At 55.5% G+C, this 22,126-nt stretch overlaps 1 protein-coding gene across 1 annotated transcript in view; it reads right to left on the bottom strand.

Annotated features, from left to right (window-relative positions):
* Window positions 1-17,267, bottom strand: part of MYO1F (myosin IF) — a 51,552-nt gene extending 34,285 nt beyond the window's left edge. Inside the window, exons 1-2 of the mRNA XM_054013276.1 lie at window positions 17,136-17,267; window positions 4,114-4,251 (exon numbers count right to left, since the gene is read on the bottom strand). Coding sequence (XP_053869251.1) covers window positions 4,114-4,251; window positions 17,136-17,138 — 141 coding nt within the window. The 5' untranslated portion in view covers window positions 17,139-17,267. The remainder of the gene's footprint in view (window positions 1-4,113; window positions 4,252-17,135) is intronic.
* Between the last annotated feature and the right edge of the window lie 4,859 nt (window positions 17,268-22,126).

Raw genomic sequence — 22,126 nt, 5'->3', positions numbered from 1 at the left:
CCTTAGCGTAAACCACAAAGTCAGCCGCTGGGTCCCAGTGCCATGGGGGAGCACAGCCACACGGCCAAGGTGAGGGGCGGGGGCAGGAACCGGGCCAGCGAGGGCTGTCTGCCTGTGCCGCGGAGCACACGGGTGAGACTGGCCGAGCCCAGGGCAAGCTCCGTCTGCAAAGAAACTTTGGGCTGGGGGCTAATGGTCTTGGCACTGGGATCTGGGAAGGATTCCAGCGCTGGCCCCAGAGCCTGAGTCCTTAGGCTGGGGATGCAAGGTAGGAGGACACCACGTGGAAAGAAATAACAACCATGCTTCCTCCCTTTAAGCCCTCATGGGGAGGTCCGTCCCAGGACCTATCCGGCAGCAGCTCTGGTGCGGTGCACAAAGGCCCGGGGGCAGGATTTGAGAGGGACTGTGCAGCGTAGCTCATGAGCTATTTGCTAGACAACAGAATGAAAACCAGCAGGGCTCACGCTTCCTGGGTTCTGTTCTTGGCTCTGGGAGAGGAGCGTGGCCTTGGTGGGTGCACAGAGAATAGCCAAGCACATAGACGGAGCAGATTCTTTCTGAAACACGGTGTGGCTGAGCCTTGGGTGGGCTATGCCCGAGAGCTGGGCTCTGTTCTCAGCTCGGCCAGAGGTTACCTTGTCTGTGAAACGAAGAGAATAACACTTGCCTGTCTCACAGGGAGCGCTACGAAGCCTTGCTCAATTGTAAATGTTGCACAGAACCTGCTGTGGGTGAAAGAGACGAGACTGGCTCGCGTGGTCTCCTGGCTCCCAGCTCAGTGCACCTTCCCTGGAACAGAGATGAAGGAAGCAGAACAGTCTCCTGAATGTAGGGACCGACTGCAGGGAGGCAAGGAATAGAGCCCCAGTGTCCAGACCTAGTGGGGGTGCGGATCTGGCCACATGAGCCCGTCCTCCGGAGGTAAGGGGACGAGGAACTGAAATTAATTCCTCCAGCAGCTGTGACTGCATCGGAGGCCCGACATTTAGATTTTGTAAAGATAAAGCCTTCACCGCTAACGACAGTAAGGGCCTGATTCTCCATCATCCTGCCTCGTGTGCACTCATTGCAGTGGGAGTGCAAAACACAACCCTTCCGCTCAGGGAACATTTTGCACCCCTTTGCACGGCGTACACACTGGCACAAGTCACAGGGCAGCACCGAACCAGGCCCGCAGAGCAACACTTGCCTGACTCTAAACAGCTATGAAATGGAAACGTTATTTCACGATTGGTGTTGTTTTATAACTTGTCCTGCTGCAGGGCTGGGAACCAAAACCCCAAAGTGCTGTCCGATGGATGAGAGCCAGGAAGTGAAACTGACCAGTGTGGTTTCTGTATCTGAGCAATGAAAGGCATCGAGTCGATAAGCAGCATAAATGATAGGTAAACAGGTTTCTGTGCGGGGCGGGGCAGTGGGAGCATGTTCCGTTATGCTCCATACTCCGCACTGGCTGTCCATTCATATCGGGGAGCCATGCAAGGTACCTCAATGGTCTAGGCTCTAGGTGTTTCAGAGGATGCCTCTCTCCCGTGCCCTGTTGCAGCCGGTGTGCTTCTGCTGTCTGTCTGAAGGCTGGAGCTCATGGGAGCTGGCCGTTGGCTCCCATCAGGGATACAGTCAACTCTTTTACGGTGATGCATCTTTGCGTGTAGGCTTTCCACTTGGCGCTGGTTCTGGATTCTCCTGCCACTCAGTCTTGCTTTCTTTGGAGGCTCCAGTACTGTCCATGCCAAACTAAGGTGTTCCAGCCAGCTACAAAACCGCAGAGGCGTAATTGAGGTGCCGGTGTGTTTTTCCATGAACAATGCCCTGGTGCTGCTCTGTAAATAGTCATCCTTTTATAACGCCCCCTCCGGCAGACTGGCTCCCAGCTCCAGTCAGCCTAGTTATACTCGGCCTCGTGATCCCACACCCTGGTACCTGGTGTCATCCAGCCAGCCCTCTGCACTGGGGAATTTATACAGCGGCTGCAATGGGCTGGCCACAAATATAAGAGATTGTTCCGCCTGCTCTCGCTAGGACTGGCTGGAACTGTTTTTTGACAGAAAATTGGGTTTTCAACCAAAGAATTTTTATGTGTGAAAAGCGTTCAGCTTCTGCAGAAAATTTAGATATTTCATAAAAAACCAAAACATTTCAGTTAAAAACGTCTCATGGGAAGGGTGCAGTTCAGGTGGCGTATGTTCCCATTCTCCTCTATGGGCCAGGCTTCCTGGCCAGACTACATCTTCCATGATGCATCACAGCCAGGGACTCCTATTCACCACTTCGCTTCACCAACAGGGTAGAAAGTGGTGCACCATGAGAGATATATTCAGGTTCCTTGTATTCCTCTAATCGTCAGCCAGGCTTTTTGGCTGGATTACATCTCCTATGATGCACTGCTTTCTACCTTATTGGTGAGGGGAAGAGAGCATCATAGGAGACCCTATCTGTGATGCATCATGGGAGATGTAGTCTGGCCCGAAAGCCCAGCTGATCCAGAGAGGAGAACGGGAGCATAAGTACCCAGAACTATAACTCCCATCAGGCACTGCTGCTCCCATTTCAATTAGAATAGTTTGGTTTTGGGCCAAAGTATTTCACCAAAGATTCACATTTTTCCGTGCACTGCCTGCCCGGCCCCTGTTTTCTGACCAGTTCTACTTTACATAGGTGGGGTTCCTTCCCCCAGGTACAGGAGCCCCCCAGGGGAATAAGGACGGGGCAAGAGGGACAGTGGTGTACTTTAAAAGGACTGTTGCTGCTCTGCTTGCTGGTGATCGTTCTCAGCGCTGTATTTCCCACAAGCCGAGGGGCCCGTAGGAGAAAGCGATAAGTTACGAATGGCCAGATCATAGAATCATAGAATATCAGGGTTGGAAGAGACCTCAGGAGGTATCTAGTCCAACCCCCTGCTCAAAGCAGGACCAATTCCCAACTAAATCATCCCAGCCAGGGCTTTGTCAACCTTAAAAACCTCTAAGGAAGGAGATTCCACCACCTCCCTAGGGAACCCATTCCAGTGCTTCACCACCTTCCTAGTGAAAAAGTTTTTCCCAATAGCCAACCTAAACCTCCCCCACTGCAACTTGAAACCATTACTCCTTGTTCTGTCATCTGCCACCACCACAATCTAGATCCATCCTCTTTGGAACCCCCTTCAGGTAGTTGAAAGCAGCTATCAAATCCACCCTCACTCTTCTCTTCTGCAGACTAAACAATCCCAGTTCCTTCAGCCTCTCCTCGTAAGTCATGTGCCCCAGCCCCCTAATCATTTTTGTTGCCCTTTGCTGGACTCTCTCCAATTTGTCCACATCCCTTCCCCCAGATCATCATGACACGGAGGCCATGGGTCCGACAGAGGCCCCGGGTCCGACTGAGCCCGTCCTGCAGATCTGGGGGAAATGAGCTTTCCAAGGGTGCCTGGCCCGGTTGCTAACACTGAAGGCCAAAATATCAAAAGACCTCAGGGCTGGAATTTCAGAAGCACTTCGCACCCAGCAACACCCACTGAGACACTCCCCGGCACATTTTCAAGTGAGCTCAGCACCCAATGGGCAAAGCTCTTTTGAAAATCCAGGCGCTTGTTTTGGTGCGTAAATGGGAGCTGACTTGGTTTGAAATTCTGGCCCCGATTTTGAGCGCCGGAAAATTCTGCCCCTAGTGGCCCAGAGGGAGTGCGCACTGGTCCGTTCAGCCTTCCAGAAACCCCAGGTGTCATTGCTTCTCCAGCCTTCCTATGCGAAAAGCAGGATTTTCCATACAGATTGAGACAGGCATCTGGTTTTGTGGCTGCATCTGAGAGTGCCTGCATCCCCTGCTGAGTATTGTTCAGAGGCTCACGGGAGATATCCCTACGCCTCCTACGACAAGACAATTGGGGACTATTTTCCCCCTGTATCTCCAACCTTGGAAGGACATTGCTGATACAAGAGCCTGGCCTCGCCCCCTTTACAGGGATACTGCTAGACCCGCCCGTAAAGGGCAAACCTAGAATTGCCAGAACAGACCCCAGAACTAGTCCACTGAAAGGCACTCAGGTGCAGCCCCGCTGCCCCAGGTGTGGCCTGTTTTGGGTTCTCTGAGATGCCCCAGTGCCCCGAGCGCGGCCTCTGGAAAGGATACGAAGATGTAATCATCCATGAAGCGCTTTTTAAGATTTTCCACAATGGCATCCTCGGAGATTTTGGAGAGCAGGACCATGTCATCCACTCCGCTCTGCTTGACATTGTGGCTCTGCCAGTGAAACAGCTCCTTGCTGCCCTGTGGAGAGATGGGGGAGAATTACTGCACACAGCAGGGCAAAGGAAATGCTTTCCAGAAAGCAGAGCAGGTCCAGTGGCTAGGACTCGGGTCTGTGAGTCAGGACCCGGGGGTGTGTGTGTGTCCGCTCCTTGCTCAGCCACTGACTCACCATGTCACCTCTGTACCTCAGTTTCCCCATCTGGAACATGGGAATAATAATGCTCAGGCCCCTTTATAAGGTGCTTTCGGATCCCAGGAGTTACAGAAGAGCAAAGTGTCACTGTTATTTATGGCTCTAACTCATTTAGAAGATCCGAAAAGCGAAAGGCTCTGCTAGTAAAACAGAGTGCAGCTACCGCCAAGTCAGTGGAGCGGCACCAATTTGCAAGAGCAGAGAATCTGTCGCTTAATTTAAAGCAAGTACTGTTATCCCCCCCATGCCCCACACACTCCTCCACTTGCCCCCCCCCCCCCCCGCCTGCGTGGCCTTGCAAAGATTGGCCTGACATTTGGCACTAGCCCGTATCACGCAAGCAGCGCTGGTTGGACACATTGCTTGTGGGGCCTGCGGCGAAACATCATCAGAAAAGCTCAAAAGGCTCCTCTGGGGAAATGAATGAGGGTTGGGCGGGTGTGGGGGAGAAGGAAAAAGCAGAGGCCTGTTTGGGGTGCAGCCGGATTGTGCAGAATCTGAACTCCCAGGACGTCCCGGGACCAGAGCCTCCTTCCCCTCCTGCGGATCACAAGCCGGGGAGGCCCAGCCTCACCAAGCCGCCTCGTTTTGGCCCCCATAGCAGTCCAAAGTCAGGAGGAAGCAACTGCAGTTCACGCTTTAGCTGGTGTTGCCACCTCTGAGGTACAAAACACCAGGACACATCAAGCTGGCCAACAGGCAGCGTGTACTGAGCCCCTGACAGATTTCCTGGGACAATACCTCAAAAACCGGACCATCCTGGGAAAACCTGGCCAGGCAGCAACCTTGGCTTTAGCCCACTTCCATCCTGCTGGGCCGCAAGCCGGAGGTGCTGCGTACAAATCTCACCCACTACGCGATCAAAAACGAAGCTCACAGACAAGAATGCTTCTCTGTACAGCACCAGTGGCCTGTGCTCCCCCACATCCCATATCTGGAGTCTCTTGACTCCAACATGGTGTAATAGATCTCACCCCTCACCAGGGCACGCCCGGCAGCCAGCCACAGTGCAAAGGACGAGCCCTGCCTCAGTTTCCCCTTGTCACTGGGGCTGACTGAGCTGCCCATTCTCTCCCTATGGACCCAATCACCAGCCATCTCACCTGTTTGGGAAAGGAAATATGTCCTCCTCCAAGTCCAGTGATTTAGATGGGGATTGGTCCTGCTTTGAGCAGGGGGTTGGACTAGATGACCTCCGGAGGTCCCTTCCAACCCTGAGATTCTGTGATTCGATGACAGGCCCACTCCTAGGCATAGTTTATAACTGCAAGCTTCAGCAGCTCTCTCAGCGTAAGTTCATCAATCCCAAACGGGGGTTTTATAGGGACAGTCCTGATATTTGGGGCTTTGTCTTATACAGGCTCCTGTTATCCTCCTCCCACCCCCATCCTGATTTTTCACACTTGCTGTCTGGTCACCCTCACCCCAAAGCCTTGTCCAGCTGTGTTGCACCCAGTTCCTCTGTCATTCTTCCAGGTCCCATTCTCACGGCCTTCCACCCAAGAGTGAACAAACCCCACCTCACAGTTCCCACGCTCCTGTTCCGGGGCTTCCGCACCACTGGCCTGTGACCACACTTCTTATGACTGTTCCCCTTCAACCCTGGCCTCAGGGCTCCTCTGAGCAGGCTTCCAACAGAGTTCCACACCCCTGTTCCCTCCCCCGGCAGCTCCCCCTGCGGGGTCACCCTCGTGCTGAGCCAGTTCTTCCCCGCAGAGCTCTTCCACCTAGTGGGGTTCCCCAGGTCTGTCACACCAGCTCCTCTTCCCTCCCAGGAGCTTCCAACTCCTGCTCTCCCAGGTCCCTGCCACTCTCTTCAGGGACCCACCCACCCCCACTAGGGTGACCATATTTTCCCAAAGGGAAAACAGGACACCCCCACAGGGCTGGCCTGAAGTGCTCCCCGCATGGGGCTCCTCCCTGCCTCCCGCCCGCATGGGGCTCACCCGAGGTCCTCCTCTCCCCCTCTGCACGTGAGGTGGTCCAAGCCCCCCTGCTGCCCGCCTGCGGCCACCCCGAGCCATTCTCTTGAGCCTTCCCTCCTGCGCAGGGCTGGCCTTGCCGCTTGCCCCCCACGTTCCTCCACACCCCGCTAGGAGTAGAAAAGAAGACCGAGAGGGGACCTGATAAGGCTTCAAACATGCTAAGGGTGAAAGAGGACGGTGATCAATTGCTCTCCATGGTCATGGAAGCCAGGACAAGAAGCAATGGGCTCCATCTGCCGCAAGGGAGACTTAGGTTAGACGACAGGGGCAACTTTCTAACTCTAGGGGAGTGAAGCTCTGGAACGGGCTCCCAAGGGAGGGTGTGGAATCCCTGTCACCAGAGATTTTTAAGAACCAGGGCCAGCTCCAGGCACCAGCTTACCAAGCAGGTGCTTGGGGCGGCCACTTCGGAGAGGGGCGGCACGTCCAGCTGTTTGGCGTCAATTCGGCGGACGGTCCCTCACTCCTGCTCGGAGCGAAGGACCTCCCGCCGAATTGCTGCCGCAGATCGCGATCGCGGCTTTTTTTGTTTGTTTGGCTGCTTGGAGCGGCCAAAACCCTGGAGCCGGCCCTGTTAAGAACAGGTGGGACAAACCCATCAGGGACGGTCTAGGTTTGCTTGGCCCTGCCACAGTGCAGGGGGCTGGACTAGACGACCTCCCGAGAGTCCATCCAGCCAACTGTTCTATAGTTCTGTGACTCTCCCTGAACGGCCGCATGGCTCTTTATAGCAGCCAGGTGCCCCCTATCAGGCCCCAATGGGAGGCAGCCAATGAGTCGCAGGTGAACCGGACCTGTTCCCTCTTAAAGGAACCAGTCTCCCTGTGACACTGGGGCCTAGATTCACAAAGGGTTTGAGCCTCGTAACTCCCACTGACGTCACAGAATCATAGAACCAGAAGTTAGGAGCGTAAACACTGTTCTGCATCTGCGTCTTAGATTGAAAGTGCTTTGGGGCTTTGTGTTATCTGTTGGTACAGTGTTCGGTACAATGAGGCCATGGCCTCTTGGTGCCCCTCCAGTACAGATACATTAATAAGTATAATGAATAATTTCCTCTCTGTGAGAGATGAGTAGGAATTGCTTGTTTCTGTTTTTCAGTGTATCACGGAGGAAGTCTTCTGAGGTTGTCTATCTCTGTACTTGCATGGCAGCTGGTTGTGGGGGAAGCTGTGGCCTGGGGTTTAGGACTTTCCAGGCTATGCAAAGGGGATCAGAATGAGCTGGGTTGTGCCAAGTTAGTTTCCCTTGGTGGCTGCCATTTTGTGCTAAGCTTTCATTAAAAAAAAAAAAAGTATCTAATACTTAAGGCAGCAAAGAAAACCTTCCAGAGGGTGACCCGAGTGTAAACTCATGCAATGATGCCTACCTGAGTCTGCAGACAGCTTGAAACAACAGCTCTGAGAGAGGTTATCTTAATAGAGTGTTAACTCTGAAACTTAATAACGACAAGTTAAATATCAACTTTGTTCATCACTTAGAACCTGGTCAAAGCAGACAAGAAAGAATCCAGGTTATTCTGGTGTGATGGGCTGCTCAACCCACTGTGAATAACCATCTTGTTTTGGTATCACACGGTGGTCGTGCTGGGCACGTGGGAGGAGTTTGGTATGGGGCGGAGCTGTAGAAAGTACAACCATTTATTTATTTCAAGGCTGACCCTGCTTTGGTCACTCCTAGCCGGTCTCTTCCTTTCCAGCCCAGTTCATTGCTCGAGTGAATGTCACTATGTTTCACTCAAAGCAGGAGCCGTTCATCAGGCCCTGCCCATCCGGCAGTCCCTCGCTCGGTGAATCGTCTGCACGTTGCTGCTGCTGGTGCTCCAGAATTTCCTTTTTTCACTTGCCGTGCATCAGCACCGGCTTTCACTTCTCCCGTCAGCCAGTTGTTTCTTCCGCTTCCCCTTTTTCTTCTCTTCCTCTTTTGCTTTGTTTTCCTCTCTCTCCTGGAGCCACAGAGCTGATTTTGGACTCCTGGTTTCAGATTGTGCCACATACTCATATAAATCCGGCCCAAGCATCCAGCCTCTCCCAGCGGATTCACGCAGGAAAACACCTGCTCCCATTGTCCCCTCCTCTGTCACATGTACCGCTCCTGTGCCGCCGGACCTCGCCAGACCAGCAGGTCTCAGGCATTCTCTGATGAGGTCGCATCCACTTGTGCGGATCAGCCCATTTCCCGTCCTTGTCATTCCTGTACCTTCTCCACGGTGTCATCTGCCGTGTGGGCCAGCAGACGCTACTCGGCTGGACGCAGCCGTGGACATGAAGCCTTCGGTATTTAGGAAGCGCCAGCTGCTAGTATAGAAGGCTGCAGCAACACATGCCACTGTCAGCTCATCACACCTGTCCTCTGCTCTCTGCATTGGCTCCTCGCAGAATTTTAAATCAACGTCAAGGTCTCAACGCTTATCTTCAAAGCACGTCACAGCTTGGGGTCAGGCCATCTGAAAGTGCCTACAGCTGCAGGATGAAGACTTAAAGTTGACAATGGTGCAGCCCTCCAGCCCAATGGACCGCTCTACAATAAGGGTACAGCTGATTCGTGCAGCAGACAGGGCTTTCGCGAGGGCTGGCCTGAGACTGTGGGATGAACTCCCCCAGAAACCAAGGCCCATCGCAAAGCTCCCCACCTCCCGTTCCAAGTGCAAGGCGCCTTTCTTTGCCCTCGCCTTCTCCAACATAACCACATAGCACCAGGTAGAGTTATAAACAACAACCACCCTAAACTGTACCAAAAAACCTAGACACTCCACTGCACATGCGTCTTTTGGGGAGAGGACGAGAGACCAACCAACATCTGGCAGATGATGGTCATAAGAACGGCCATACTGGGTCGGACCAACGGTCCATCTAGCCCAGTATCCTGTCTTCTGACAGTGGCCAATGCCAGGCGCCCCAGAGGGAATGAACAGAACAGGGAATCATCAAGTGATCCATCCCCTGTCGCCCATTCCCAGCTTCTGGCAAACAGAGGCTAGGGACACCATCCCTGCCCATCCTGGCTAATAGCCATTGATGAACCTGTCCTCCATGAATGTATCTAGTTCTTTTTTGAACCCTGTTTAATTGCTTAATACACAACTGGAAGGTGCTCGGATACAGAGGTGAGCACGGACTAAGAACCTATCTAGAACAGATTAGGATAGCAAGGGCCCAAGGGAACACAGTATGTGATGTCATGGGCCAAGTTCAGCCCTGCTGTAGCTGTACTGACGTCAGTGGGGATGACCATGGCCCCCTCCTGTCCTTAGGCCTGAGAGGTTGGCGGGGGGCGAGGGAGGGGGAAATGTTACAGTCCCTAGGTGGAGACAGATGGAGACCACCAAACAGCGCCTCCCAGTGACCCCAGCCACATCTCTTACTAGCCGCAGGACCTGCCGTTGGGCTCTAATACCAGCCGTGAAGCTGAGTCATGCAACGGGAAGTCTGAGGGAAAAAAAATGCTGTTATTCCATATAAACCCAACTCCACCTCCCTCCGGGTACCCGGGGCACAAAACTCTTGTAGACGGAACTGTCACAGGATTGCGGCTAGTGAGCAGGGATCCTTAGCAGGCCGGACTCTGTGTAGGCAGGATTTTGAGAGACACTTCGAGAACTCAGCCTGTTCTTCCCTCTTTTTCTAGTTCCTTGTTTGAGTTCCTCCATCACCCATTCTCTTTCTTCCTAGTGAGACGTTCAAAAAGAAACCCAGTGAAGATGGGATCATCGTTCAGATTAATCATGCTGTTTTCCTGGCATGCTATTATTAGCCAGACTGTTGTATGACTATTCGTAGCATTTATCATTGTGCAAGCGAAGCAAGGGGCTAATGGAGCCTCATGCTTCAGGGCATGGTCAGCTGGTCCTGACAAAGGTCAGGAAGGGATTGTTCTTCCATGCACAGCCATTCGCAAAGCCAGATGCATTATGGGGCTTTCTGGCCTTCCTCTCAGATCTCTGGGATTGGCCATTACCAGAGCCAGGATACTGGTCAGACTAGGCCGGCCAGTGGTATTATCTGGTGTGGGCACCCTGAACTTGCTGCATTAAAGGGTTAAGGCAAATAGTTTAATTTCCTGTATCACAAACAGGCTTTTGATCCATACTACACCCTTAGGCTCTAATAATCCATTTCAGCCATGCGCTTGGCACTGTGGGACTCCAGACAGAGGGCTGGTTCTCACCTTAGCTATAGACAACTTACTGTTTCTTGACCAAACTTGACGGAGTTAATGTGCCTCAATAAACAGCCCCAATGGGACAATCCCGGTCCCGTTTAGTTCAATGAGAGTTTTGTCACTGGCTTCAGCGGGAGCAGGAATTGTCCCCATGACAGCACTTCTCCAGCACCTTCCGCTGGAAGAGCTCAACGTCTCCTCTACAAGTACGTGTGAATTAGGCCTCACCGTACCCTGTGAGGCAGGGTACCCCCTTTTACGGGCGGGGGGGGGGGCCGAGACGCAGGGACGTCACACTGCAAGTCACGCACCCAAGTTGTCACATCCGTGGCAGAGTCTGGAACGTGTGATGCGTAGGCTGCAGCGCTGAACACTAGCTGCACACCCACCCTGTCACACACTGCCCGCTGCCAATGAAACCTGTGAACACACGTTTGTGTGTCTGACTCATTCTTCACAAGAAAGCCGCAGAGTGAAGGGAAGCCCTTCCATGCTAGCTAGGCCTGCTGAGGGAACTCACATGCTCACGGCTGGAGGGTAGCTAGCTCTCTGACTGGCCAGAAGGCAGTTCGGGCCTAGGGCTTCAAGCATAGGGCTAGCTGACAGGAGACCCGGGCTCTAGTTCGCCTCCTTACCGGCAAACTTAAGTAACTATCAGCCGAGAAGGGGGCAATAAGTGAGTTTGCTTTCACAACTGTTAGCCCCCAGTTCCCCTTTTCCTTCCTCAGTAGCACCCTGCGGTCGCAGCACAAACCTCAGGCCCAGCTCTTGCAAAATCCCAGAACTCAAGAACCAGGGCTTGAAAGTGTTGCCTGCAGCATTTCAGATGATTTCAGTGAGACAGTCACATACGTGCAGCCCCCCTCCCCTGGGAGGCGAGGGGTTCAGCCCTCCCTGCCAGGGGGCCGAAAATCCCCGACCAGGGTCCTTTTCCTCTACGTTCTCAACAGCGGGGGCCTTTCAGATCCCTGGATGTGACTCAGAGACCAAGCTCTTTGGGGCAGGGACTGTCTTTTAGTTCTGTGTACAGCGCCTAGCACCACAGGGTACTGGTCCATGCCTGGGGCCCCGAGACACGACTGCAATACAAATACATAAGTATAGATAATTGTGATCATCACTTGAATTAGAAAAGGTTCCACTTCCTGTAAGGCTCCCAGGGGCTGGCCTGGCCTCCCACTGGTATTTGTAATTACTAGGGCCCCAAGCCACTGCTGATTTCAATGGAAGTTAGGAACCTAAGTACCTCTGAGGACCTGAGTCGAGGACCCTTGGCTTGAAGCCAGGGGGTCTGATTTGACATTCCAATGATTGGGAGAGGTTGTGTTTCACGCCCACCTTGTACTGGTGCAAATGACAACACAAGGTACCAGGTGATGGAATTTAGCTTCTTAATTTCTCTCTCTTCTGCTGTTATTTCTCTCTCATTTAACTGGGAGACAGTTTGTAGGTTTAGCGTCATCCCAGCCCGACTGCAGGTGCCTTCCTGCATTCACCCAGCCCAATGAGTCTAGACCAGATTTACAGATTTTGTAAGGCCGGAAGGGATCATTAGATCATCTTCTCTAAGCACCTGTATCACACAGGCCGTTCCATTTCACCCAATTACCCCTGCACTGAGCCCAGTAACGTGTGTTTGACTAATACACATCTTCCGGCAAAGCAGCCAGTCTGGATCTGAAGAGATGGAGAATCCACCACTTCCCTTGGCAGGGGCGGCCCCAGGCACCAGCGCACCAAGCGCGTGCTGGAGCGGCAAGCTGCGGGGGGCGGCCTGCCGGTCGCCGTGAGGGCGGCAGTCAGGCTGCCTTCGGTGGCATGCCTGCGGGAGGTCCGCCGGTCCCGCGGTTTTGGCGGCAATTCGGCGGCGGATACGCCGAAGGCGCGGGACCGGCGGACCTCCCGCAGGCATGCCGTCGAATCCACGTTACCATGCCGCTGAAGGCTGCCTGCCTGCCGTGCTTGGGGCAGCAAAATACATAGAGCCGCCCCGTCCCTTCGGAGCGTGTCCCGTTGGTTAATCACCCTCGCTTATTTCTGAGCCTTATTTCTCATGTGAGTTTGTCTGGCTTTAACTCTCAGCCATTCATCCAACACCCTCGCGGACGAGCAGGCTTTAGGTGTGAGTCTAGTGGCTGTACTCATCTGTTAGCTGCGATGAGGGCACACTAATAACGAAACCTAGGGCCCGATTCCCCATTACGCTGCACCTTGTGCAGCCAGCCGTTCACAACAGGACGCAGAGGGTGTCAAATACTGCTAAATCGATGACACGCTACGCAGGGCAGTGGGGGTTCTCGCCCCACTTGTTTGTGCCCTAGTCTGACAAGTGAGGCTTCATCACTGGCTGTCACCGGCACTTGTATTTGCTAACTGCCTACCCACCCCGCAACGGCTCAGATATTTTGCACAGATAAAGATCTGACACAGTATCCAACACAACGTCCGCCGCGATCTTAAACACCATCTCAGCCTTGCTTCAAAGTGCAATTCCAGTCAGGAAAGCAAGCAGGAAAAGCAAAGACAGCGCAAAACGGGGCAAAGGCTCACTTCCGAAAGAGGGGCACCCGGAGCCTTAGTACCCCCTGAACTACTCAAAAGACCGAGAAGGGGATAGTGCATTACCAGCCAGGAAATCAAAACCAATCAAATAGGGACGGGGTGTCCAACTTCCCCGGCACAAAACCCCACCTAGGACCGGAGAACCCAGCTGTGTTCTATCTGCCACTTGTGGGAGTACGAGTGACAGGAAGGATGAGTAAACTTGAGGTGAGAACACAGAGGGGGCCGTCAAATGCCCAGTTCCCAGCTCTGCTATAGACGTCTTGTACGGCCTTCAGCTAGTCACACAACAGCATCGTGCCTCAGTTTCTTCATTTGCAAAAGGGGGCTGATACCCCGACTCGCCTCACCGGGGCGGGAGAGCTATGTGACGTGCCTTGAGATGCTCAGAGAGGAGGGGGGAGCATCGGAGCTGCGGGGCAGCCAGCTACACGAGTTGATCTCCTCGCTATTGTGGGGGCTGGAATAGCCTCTGGCTCGCTCCCCCCCCCAACTCTGCAGGGCCAGGAGAAGGGAAGGATGGAAGACACAGAGGAATCCCGCTAGTATCAGCCTGACCACAACGACACTCTGAGAAGGTGCACCATGCGTCTGCTGCTACGGTTCGGGTTTTTTTTTTTTTTTGTAACACCTCTCACCATGCCTGAGAGCCATCCTCACGCTGTCTGTATTGAGCCGGCTCTGAGAACAGGCCCCCAGGGGCAGATTCAGCTCTGCGCAGACACTGGGACAGAGGCAGCTGGCATCTCACCGATTCAGGGGCTCCTGAGAACTCAGAACTATTTTCAGTTGAGACCAGCCAGGCTGGCGGGGGGGTAGGGGGAGGCAGGAAGCCCCATCATAGGGATCGTTTAAAACCAGAGAAGCCAAAGGCCTCGCTATAGGGGCAAGTCTCGCACTGCTCCCCACACAGGGGACCAGGGGGGTTGCATAGGCCTTTTCTCATCTCGCCAATCTTTGGGCCTGATGGCCTCCCGGCCGGCACCTCACGTCACCCTCGCTGGTGCAGCACAAGGTGCCCGGCGGGGGACAACCAGGCCCAAAGAATGCAGCGCTGGGAAAAGGTCTGAGCTTCCCTGGCGCGTGGATACCGTGTGGATGGGCCCTCTGGTCCCCCCGAGAGACAGGGCCTGCCCCTGCCTCAGCATCGGTCGCGCGCTCCCCTCTGCATTCACACTTGCTGCTGTGTCCCGTCCTGGGGAGGCAGAATAGGATTATCCAAGATGGAATTTTGCCTACAAATTCTACTCCTCCAAAAAGTGTCATGGGCTCCTTGGGGATGGCAACTGGTCAGAGCCTAGAGAGATGGTCTTGAGGCTAAAATACAGGCCTAGGGATCAGAAGACCTGGGTTCCCCCAGGTCCTATAGATTGTGATCCAGTCAGTCCTTTACTTTCTCTTTGTTAAACTGAATAGATTGAGCTCCTGGCATGTGTCACTATAAGGCATGTGTCTAATCCTTCAATCATTCTCTCTGCTCTTCTCTGACCCCTCTCCAATTTCTCACCAGCCTTCTTGAATTGTGGGCACCAGAACTGGACGGACTGTTCCAGCAACAGTTGCACCAGTGCCAAACACAGAGGGAAAATAACCTCCTGCCTACCACGCCAGACTCCCCGGTTTATGCATCCAAGGATCGCATTAGCCCTTCCGGCCAGAGCACCACATCATGTCCTGCTGATTCTCTCTCCTACGCCCCCACGTCTTTTTCAGAGTCAGGCCGTTCGGCGTTCCCTGCCTTGGCCTTCCCATCTGTGTCACTGGAGGGCGACACTGAACTCCCTCTCGGTCGTGTTCTGATGCCCAATAGCTGGGCAAAGAGCTACAACGTTCATGCCTTCGGCGGCGTGCCTGCGGGCGGTCCGCTGGTAACGCGGATTCGGCGGCGTGCCTGCGGGCGGTCCGCCGGTCCCGCGGCTTCGGCGTCCCTGCTGCCAAATTGCCGCTGAAACCGCGGGACCGGCGGACTTCCCGCAGCCTGCCGCCGAAGGCAGCCTGACTGCCGCCCTCACGGCGACCGGCGGGCCTGCCTCCCGCGGCTTGACGCCCCAGGCACGTGCTTGGTGCGCTGGTGCCTGGAGCCGCCCCTGGCTTGGAGATGCTGAAAAGCTGAAGGCCAACACGTCAGGGGCTCTCCAGCAGCCTGGGTAGCTCGCGGGTCCTGGTGGGCAGGGGCAGGGAATTCAAAAGCACCTTCCATAACTTCACCATGTTGCCTGAACCCCTCCATCGCCATCAGCCCCTCGCCCCCCCACCCTCAGCGCAAACAGCCCCCCCCAGCCAGGCCCCCCCAGGCAGCAGCGGGTGAGAATCCAGCTGAACAAGCCAGCGTGAGGCCTGGCAGCAGCACATCCCCCCCCCGCTGTGCTCCCCAGCACCCCCCGCTTGCCTGTCCCTCCCCTCGGCCCTGGACGAGGCAGGGATGTTAATTCTCATTCAGCCCCAGCCCCACAGGGGCTCACCTGGTAGCCCCAGGGCGTTACTGGGAAGAGGGAGGGGTTTGTGCAGCCCCCACCTTCCTGTGTGGGGGATGGCGGGGGGGTTGCAGCTTCCCCGGCCTCTGGGAGTCTTTCCAGCTCCCTCTTCCCCACACAGCCATGAACCCAGGTTACTTCAGGCCCTCGGGGACCAGGTGCTCCCTGGAACTCAGGGCAGAGACGTTTGAGTGGGTGGGTTCAGGGCAAGGGGGCAGCAGGGGCAGGGATGCATGGCAGGTGCTAAGCAGGGGCTAGAGATACAGTGGCGGGCGGGGGGGGGGGGGGGCGGGAGGGCAGCAGGCAGTAACACCTTGGTAGATTTTGTGAGGGAGGGAGCAATGACCCAAGTGCGTGCAGAGCAGGGAAGGGAGCAGTGACCCCAGTGGGTGCAGAGCAGGGCAAGGTGCAGTGACCCCAGTGGGTGCGGAGCAGGGAAGGGAGCAGTGACCCCAGTGGGTGCAGAGCAGGGCAAGGTGCAGTGACCCCAGTGGGTGCGGAGCAGGACAAGGTGCAGTAACCCCAGTGGGTGCAGAGCAGAGAAGGGAACAGTGACCCCAGTGGGTGCAGAGCAGGGAAGGGAACAGTGACCCCAGTGGGTGCAGAGCAGGGCAAGGTGCAGTGACCCCAGTGGGTGCAGAGCAGGTCAAGGTGCAGTGACCCCAGTGGGTGCAGAGCAGGGAAGGGTGCAGTGACCCTAGTGGATGCAGGGGCAGGGAAGGGAGCAGTGACTCCGGTGGGTGCGGAGCAGGGCAAGGTGCAGTGATCCCAGTGGATGCCGGGGCAGGGAAGGTTGCAGTGACCCCCGTGGATGCAGGGGCAGGGCAAGGTGCAGTGACCCCGGTGGGTGCAGAGCAGGGAAGGGTGCAGTGACCCCAGTGGGTGCGGAGCAGGGCAAGGTGCAGTGACCCCAGTGGGTGCGGAGCAGGGCAAGGTGCAGTGATCCCAGTGGATGCCGGGGCAGGGAAGGTTGCAGTGACCCCACTGGATGCAGGGGCAGGGCAAGGTGCAGTGACCCCGGTGGGTGCAGAGCAGGGAAGGGTGCAGTGACCCCCGTGGATGCAGGGGCAGGGCAAGGTGCAGTGACCCCGGTGGGTGCAGAGCAGGGAAGGGTGCAGTGACCCCACTGGATGCAGGGGCAGGGAAGGGTGCAGTGACTCCGGTGGGTGCGGAGCAGGGCAAGGTGCAGTGATCCCAGTGGATGCCAGGGCAGGGAAGGTTGCAGTGACCCCAGTGGGTGTGGAGCAGGGCAAGGTGCAGTGACCCCCGTGGATGCAGGGGCAGGGCAAGGTGCAGTGACCCCGGTGGGTGCAGAGCAGGGAAGGGTGCAGTGACCCCGGTGGGTGCAGAGCAGGGAAGGGTGCAGTGACCCTGGTGGGTGCAGAGCAGGGCAAGGTGCAGTGACCCTGGTGGGTGCAGAGCAGGGAAGGGTGCAGTGACTCCAGTGGATGCAGTGATGCCCCACAGCGGCAGAGCAGGGGGCAGTGCCCTGGCCTTTGCAGCATGGATCCAATCTTTTCTACTTACCATGGTGTCCTTGCAGCCTGGGGGTCCTGCTCTTCCTGCTGCAGCCCGGAGACGGGGTGGGGTGGGGCTCTCTGGGCGGGGGTGCTCTGGGCTCCTGTCACTGGGGATCAGGGAACATGGTCCCTCCCTGACACTGAGTCGCCTCACTTGGCTTTTCTGCAGCAAGTGACAAAAGTGCAACTAAAACTAGGACTGATTTCCTTTTTACCCCTCCCCCCCCCTCGCTTCCTCATTTGAAGCTGAGTGGTGAAGGGGAGGGGGGAGCAAGTGCTGTCTACCTGTGGGAACTGGCACTGGGGATGGGGAAGCACCCACTGGGCACCATGCCTGGGGGGGGGGGCAGAACGGACCCATCGCTGGGCTGTGGAGCAGGAATAGCTCCCCAGGAGCGTCCTCGAACAGCCCGGCATTCAGGAGGCAGCTGGCAGCGGGCTGCCGGGCGAGCATATGGCTTTGGAGGGGCTCCGGGCAGTGCCTGCTGGAAGTTGAGATTACAAAACAATTTCCTCTGTAAGCAGCTGTTTTCCCACTCCCCTGGAGTCTGGGCTGAAATGAGCCTGCCGGGGGGGAGGTCTCTGACCCAAGCGGATTATGGCTTAGTTACCGACTGTCTTGCTTGGGCAAAGTTGGAGCAAAATCTCCCGGATCATTTTTGACTGGCTGAGCCCCCACCTCTTGCCCTCCCCTTCCTGTTTGCAGACCCGATGGCTGCCCTGGGTGTGCTGCAGAGATAACTCCCAGCCGGCTGCGCTCTGACGCCCGCCTGCGCAGAGTCCTAGGCCAGGAGCATGGCTGGGACCACCTTGATCAAACGGCGTGGCTAAAACTGGAACAAATCCACGGCCCCCTAGCACTTCCCGTGTGTTGCCGTGTGTCACGCTGCAGCCGAGCCAGGGCAGAACTCACATCCTCCGGCTCCAAAAGCACAGGCCCCTGCCTCATCTGCTACAGGTGAATCTCCTTTAAGCAGTACGGGGCCTATGCCACACAGCTGAATCATTCTAATCCATCTGCTCGAGGGCAGTGGTCTATGTATGTGTACACACACTAGCCAGTTCGTTGCAGTAATACACCACGGGCACCGGAGCAGGGAGCCCGGCTTTCGGCCGAGCCCCCTGATGTTTAGGGCTGCTCATATCCTGGGTGCGAGCCACATGGCCATCGCTAATACAGCCACAGCCCTTCTGAGCATGCTCAGTCGGGAGCTGCTCATTTACTTGTTAAAACAGCCTCTAGCCAAGCCCCGCCCACTTGTGACGTCACAAACTACTATCCCCGCCCAGCCCCACTAGGTGTTGCCTGCTGCGGAGACAAAGGGCCAGGTTTTCATAAGGGCCCAGCCAGGGAGATCCCTGGGGCTCCTCCCCCTTTGCAAAGGGGCCACACCCTGCATGGGCAGCACATGTTACTGTCTGCGCCCCCCCGATTCAAATGCAGACAGACAGTGGGGGAAACTAATCGGGAAGTCAGGGCGGGGTGGAGCCTGGCTCCAGCCCATAATACTCTGGTGACCACTTTTCTGCATCCCTTCCCTCTTAATGTACAGCCCGGATGTAGCCATATAAATAACCAGGGGCTCTTCTCTCCTGCACAGCGGAGCGCCTCTCTGGGGGAGAGGGGAGTAGTGGTCCAATTCCCCCAGGCTCCTGGTCCACCAGTTTTGTAGATACCCCCATCTCGGGCATCCCCAGCAAAACCGCATCTGATCCTGGCCTCAGCTCCTCCAGGTGGTCGCCACCCAAGGGCAGAGGCCATGGTCCTTGCGTGTCATTGTGCTCCTGAGGGCGTCTTACAATCCAACCATCACTTCACTGGACTTGAAAAGACAAGGGGCCAATTTGCTCTAGGATGGTACCCGGAATCGACGCTGTATTGAAATGTTGGGTACAGCCCACGTCCTTTGGGCCCGGCTCTTTGTCTTTAGCGTAATAGGCACAGGGCTGTTTTCGGAAATCTTGCATGGTGTCAAGTATCAGAGAGGTGCCACAGGACCCTCTGTTGCTTTTTTCGGAAATCTTGTTGCCTTAGCATTTCCCTCTCCAGGCTGGGATGGATTAGATCCACACGAGCGCTTATCTTCCTGCCCATCGATAGCTAGGTGGGCTCACACCCAGCGCACTCGGAGGCCTAGTTCTGTATTTCCAAAGAAATAGAGCAAGGTGCCATAAATCATCTTTTCATCCCCTCTTTAAAGATCCTCTCTGCGAGGCCACTGCAGGCTGGATGAGATGGGGAAGTTTGAATAGATTTAATCCCATTTTTGTTCAGAAAGTCTTTGAATTCCATGCTCGTAAAATCTGGTCCATTGTCTGTGCCGAGGACACCGCGGTAACCCATGTGAGGCTCAGGGCTGTCGGAGCCGTTCACAGGTAGCTGTGTGGGTCGTTCAGCTCATCACATGCTCCCGGGGCAATTTGATGCTTGGCCTCAGGGAGGGACGAGGGAAAAGCGTCAGCGTCAAATCATTGCAGGTCTCCTGGGCCTTGGGCCAGTGGCCCATGTTGTTTGCTGCAGTCTACAAGCGTCTGCGAACTTGCACTTTAAAGGTGACCTGCAAAGTGTGTGGGTGTACGTGTGCCCACGTGTATATATGTGGCATGTATGTGATGTGTGCACACACGTGTGTGTGTGTGTGTCTATTTTCCAGCCAGTGCCAACCTGACCCCCGAGCAGTAGTGTTTAAAAGCCGTTACCATCGCGCAGCTCTGGGCGGCCTGTGCAAAGTGTAGGTGAACTCGCTGCAGTTCCTAGGGGAGCCCCACACTTGTCCCCCTCGTCGGCAGCCTCGCGAGAGAGGCCCAGCACTGGGCTGTGGAGTCGGGCCTCCCCTCTCCCACCTAGAGACGCTCACTCCCAGGGCGGGCAGGCAAACTGGCTGAGTCAAACGTGAATGAAGCAGGGCTGGGGCTGGAGCTAAACAGGGCAGTTTGGGGCTTGCAAGCCTTTATTTGGCTCCACATTCTTGTAAACCCCCAAAATGCTGCTCCTGATCTTGCTGGCAAAATCAACGAGGAAAGGACTGGCGGATAACGACCAGCTTTGCTGCTCCCGCTGGAGGAGGACTCTGACGCCGGGTTGTGCCCGGGGAGAGACTTGTCTGTTGTCCTGTCCTTTGGAGCTGTCCTCTCTGCAGCACTTGAGCGATTCCGCTCGTGGGCCCAGCGAACAAGACCGGCCTGAACTTTCTCTTCCTTTTTCTCAACCTGTGGGAGAGAGGGGGCTGGACAGGGCTGGGCTTTTGGGGCATCGGTTAGCTGGGCCTTGCGCTGATGGTGGCACATTGAAGGGTTATGTCATGCTGATCAGTTCTGCGGGTGTCTATGACGGAGAGGAGATGGTGAAACCAAATCCCAGTGAAAAAGTCTGGCAGCCAACTCACACGCCTAAGCCAGCAGGAGAGCTGCATGCCACTTAACCGTGTCTGTGCAGAAACAAAGGGAAATGATCAACCAAGAACCACTCACAGTCACAGGAAACGGCCGGTACTGAGGTACACCCACGTGCGGAGCACTATGAATAGCCAGACAGAGATGGGTCTTTAGAAACGCCTACTGTGTCTAGTCACAAACCCCTCTGTGATGATCAGCGGCACCCGTCGCAGTGTAACCAACAAGCAGCTACGAACCCACTCAGCCCCCATGGGCGTTAGCAGGGATTGAAACCTGGCCCATCACCACTCCGGGTGCAGGCCACAGCGTCTCAACGAGAGCTCCTGGAACTGGGCTATTGTCATAGCCTTGTGCAGCTCCAATCTGACCTAGGAGGAATTAACGATCTCCGGGCAGGTAAACAGACCGGCAAAAATGTCCCAGTCATTTTGTTGGTTCGCTGGAGTTTTGCTCATTTACCAGGCTCAAGTCCCGCAGCGGAACTTGTCGTTCACATGGGCTGGCATCAAAAATGTCCAAACTCCGCTGCCTGGAGCGAGACCCCTCCGGCCGGATGCAGCCACCCAAATGTAGAGGCAGCCTGATTTGCAGAGGCACCGAATGCGCACAAACCAGCCCGAGCTGGGGGTGGGAATCAGACTGCTTATTTCAGCCTGGGCTTTGAAAGGCTCTTTAAGGAAATTAGGCACGGTGGAAAGCCAGCGGGGGAAGGGCACCTATGAATTTAGGGGTCCAACTGTGGGCCCTCAGGGTTGAACATTTTGGCTTGCGTGTGCCCTGGCTGGCCCCTTTTCACGGCTGGGGGCTACCACTGATTAGGGATAATTAGTAGCATTTGGCAAAGAAAAGAAGCTCCCGTGGGTTGTACGGGTGATCGCTTGGAATTCACATGCACTGCTGCGGTCCTTGCTCAGCGGGTACAAAGAGTAGCTAAGAAGCGAAAGGGCTTATCTCAGGAGGATCTTCTATCTCTGCAAGTGAAGAGGTGATTCTGTGATACGCCCTCCCCGGGCAGGGAGGTGCCCAGGGTTAACTGAACTACCAAGCTCTGAAAACGACAGCAAGGCCCAGGTAACAAGGGCGCCGTTCTTGTGTCTCTGCAGCGTGATGCTGGTGAGCTGGGATAGGCCACCCTCCTGCTATTGATTAGATCAGTGTCGCTTGCTCCACACACAGGACCATATTTTGGAATAAGTTTCCTAAATTCCGCCTGCCTGCTGACAAATCCCTGTTTGTAAGAACAGAGTTATAACGCCAGCCCCTAAGCACTACTGGGGGGACCCACTGCACCTGCAATTCTTTAGCCTGCAACCAGGACCTCAGGGCCTGTCTACGCTGGGGATATTTGCATCCCTGCGATTCTACACAGTAGTGGCAAACCAGAGTAAGCCAGACGGGGTCAGCCCCATAGTGCATCAGGGCAGGATGTCTGCACTAGGGGGTGGGAGGAAGGGACGTTGCAGAGATGTAGCTACAGCAGTACGTACATCCCCAGTACAGACAGGCCCTTAGATGCTCAAGTACTCATTTTGCGCACAGGTGATCATGCAGTGCAGGGACCTTTCCTACAACGCAGTGAGGGGGATCATTGAAACACTGGAA

Source organism: Malaclemys terrapin, chromosome 24 (genome assembly GCF_027887155.1).
Source record: "Malaclemys terrapin pileata isolate rMalTer1 chromosome 24, rMalTer1.hap1, whole genome shotgun sequence".
Taxonomy (NCBI): Eukaryota; Metazoa; Chordata; order Testudines; family Emydidae; genus Malaclemys; species Malaclemys terrapin.
This window is presented reverse-complemented; position numbering and strand designations above follow the sequence as displayed.